The sequence below is a fragment of the Alligator sinensis genome, unplaced genomic scaffold (assembly GCF_000455745.1).
Source record: "Alligator sinensis unplaced genomic scaffold, ASM45574v1 scaffold1603_1, whole genome shotgun sequence".
Taxonomy (NCBI): Eukaryota; Metazoa; Chordata; order Crocodylia; family Alligatoridae; genus Alligator; species Alligator sinensis.
In genome coordinates, this window is record NW_005843087.1 from 340,327 (window position 1) to 342,991 (window position 2,665).

The window sequence follows — 2,665 nt, forward strand, 5'->3', positions numbered from 1 at the left end:
GGGGGGGGGGGGGGAGTCTGCTAGCAAACGCAGCAAAGCAGGTGCAGCATTGGGGCACAGCCTGAGCCAAAGGCCCGGGTCTCTCCCCTTGCCCGCAGGGGACCTGACGATGTGTGTGGCTTCCTAGCTGGGTCAGCTTGGCTTGGCTTAGGAGGTGACTGTACCTGCTGGGCTCCTCCTTTCCTTTCCCCTCCCTTCCCCTTCCTGCTGCTGGGGTGTGCAAGGCAGCCCGCCAGCCCTTTGCGCCCAGGCTCCGCTGCTTTTTGGCCCCTACACCCAAACCAAGGGCTGTGCAAGGACGGCAGGACGGGGGCTTGCCCTGAGAGCTGGGGCTGGTGGCATTAGACGGTGAACAGCATCCCAGCATCTGGTAAGGGGTATCAGCCGGGCCCCAGGAGGGCTGGGGTTTGCAGGGGAGCAGCAGGGACTTCTGCTTAGAGCTAGGATGGGCGGAGGGTCTGAGCTCCCATGCAGAGGGGGTCTGGAAAAGCAGCCAGCACGGCGGCTTTCCAAGCCGTTCCCTTGGCCTAGCGTAGGAGCGGGACGTCAGCCAGGAGCTGGGGGAGTGAGTCAGCAGCAGGGAGGGACGCGCTCGAGTTCGAACGTGCAGCCGTTGGGTGGCTGGGCAGCTGGTTTCGTAACCCCTGCGGCGAGGGGGGCCGAGGGCAGAGCACTGCTCCGCGGGGAAGGCACAAGTGAGTCAGGCCCTAACCCTCTTGCTGCTTCCTGCCGGCGAGAACGAGGGAAGAAGCAACCCGGGGATGTGATGCAGGATGCACGTGGCCCAGGGTCCTTTCTCCAGCACGCTCCGCTCTGCTGCTGCTGGCCTGTGACCGCCTCGGCCGTCCAAGGCGCTCTGCTGTCTGCACCGGTTGGGAATAACAGGCGCGCATAACTGACCTGTGTTGGCTGTGGTACGTGGGCTCCCAGCCGGAGCTGGAGGGGGTCTGCCGTGATTTGCCGCTGCAGCTCCCGAGCCGCGCAGGGCTGCTGGGCTCCAGAGGAGGGTAGGGGGCTAATCTGTCCCCTGGGGGAGCATCCAGCATTGGAGGCTGACCTGGAGCATAGGTATCCTTCAGACCCACGAGCCAGGGATGGAGGTTAGGATGGAGCCCAGAGCAGCTGCCCACCCATAGCCTCCATCCAGGTTATCGGCTGAGCTCCATGCTGCCGGGGCCTGCTCCAGCAAGGGTTTAAAACCAGCTGGATGGATATCCACAGGCTGCAGCAGTGGAGGTGCTAAGGGAGGTGTTACCCAGGGTCTCCCCCATGCTGGCGAGCTCTGGTCTTTGGGAGGATTGTAGGGTTGCTGGGCTTTGGGGCTCTGCCTTCAAGAAAGCTGTGGATTAAGTATAAAGAGTCCAGTGCAGAGCCACATGCGTGACTCGGGGCCTGGGAAGCCTGACACATGGGGAAGGGCTGAAAGAACTGGGATTACTGAGTCTGGAGAGTGACTTATGCAGGGGATGCAGACTGCTCTCCGCGCCTGCAGCTGAGAGGACGAGGAGCAACGTCTTCAAACCGCAGCGGGGGAAACGGAGGTTGGAAACTAGGAGGAACTCCCTCACATGGAGGGTGACCCAGCATTGCAACAGGCTGCCTTGAGAGGGAGTGGGATCTCCATCTTTGGAAGTGTTTTAAGAGCAGGTTAGACAGACACTTGGCTGGGCTGATTCAGAGGGGCTGGTCCTGCGTGAGCAGGGGCTGAACTAGATGGACACTGGAGAGCCCTGCCAGCCCCGCCGTTCTGGGACTGATGCCCCTACAGAAGTCCCAGGGTCTTGAAAGGAAAGGAAGTCCCAAGGCCTAAAAGCAGGTTGGTTTGTTGCTGATGAGCTGCTCTTGGCCCTCCGAGATCAGACGGTGCTGGAGGGAAGCGTCAGCTTGCATATGCCCATCTCTGTGACCCCTTCTGCTCCCTTCGCTCCTAATCCCAGCCTCTTCTTGGCTATCCCCCGCTGCAGGCAAAGTGGAGGAACATGGAGAACTCCCTGCGGGACAAAGTGAAGGATTTCCGGGCTGTGCAGAGAGCCTACGAGTCCATCTCCAAGCACAACCAGGTATGTGGCATGGCCAGAGCTGCCGGCATTAATGCAGGTGGTGTGACCCAGTCCCTGCCCAGGTAGGCAGGACGGGGAGAGCTACACCTCTGGGGCTCTGAATGGGGGAGAAGCCTCTCCCTGCCCTCGGAGGTGGGGTGTGGGTGAGCTGGGTGAGGGCAGGAGCTGTGTTCACCCTTGGGGACGTGTCCGGGGGGGAGCTGGGAGGAGAGGGCTGGGTCTTATCTTCCATGTAATGCCACGTGTGGGCCATCATATGGAGAAGCCTGGGACGGAGGGGCGCTGGTAGGTTCCCAGGGGGTTCAGGCCAGGTTCTGAGCATCCTGGGCGGTCTCAGGACCCATGCATTGAGGACGGCTGCTGCTCTGACATGGGGACACCGAAGGATGCTGCAGGGTGGAGGCTGCTCAGCGGGTCCCCTTGCCCTGGTGCAGTCCTTGACTCCGAAATCAAGCCAGAGCTTAGGCCTGTGTTATTGCAGCTCCTGGCTTCCCAGCACGCTGCGGGGAGCTGCTCGATCTCTTGGCTTGGTTCCCAACGTGTCTGGCCGGGCTCGGGATCTGCCTTCAATGCGGCTGTGTAGCAAAGCTGGCTTGAGAAGCACT

General features: G+C 61.6%; 1 protein-coding gene across 1 annotated transcript in view; it reads left to right on the plus strand.

Annotated features, from left to right (window-relative positions):
* Nucleotides 1-2,665, plus strand: part of TRIM35 (tripartite motif containing 35) — an 11,213-nt gene that overhangs the window by 933 nt on the left and 7,615 nt on the right. Inside the window, exon 2 of the mRNA XM_006037230.3 lies at nucleotides 1,965-2,060. Coding sequence (XP_006037292.1) covers nucleotides 1,965-2,060 — 96 coding nt within the window. The remainder of the gene's footprint in view (nucleotides 1-1,964; nucleotides 2,061-2,665) is intronic.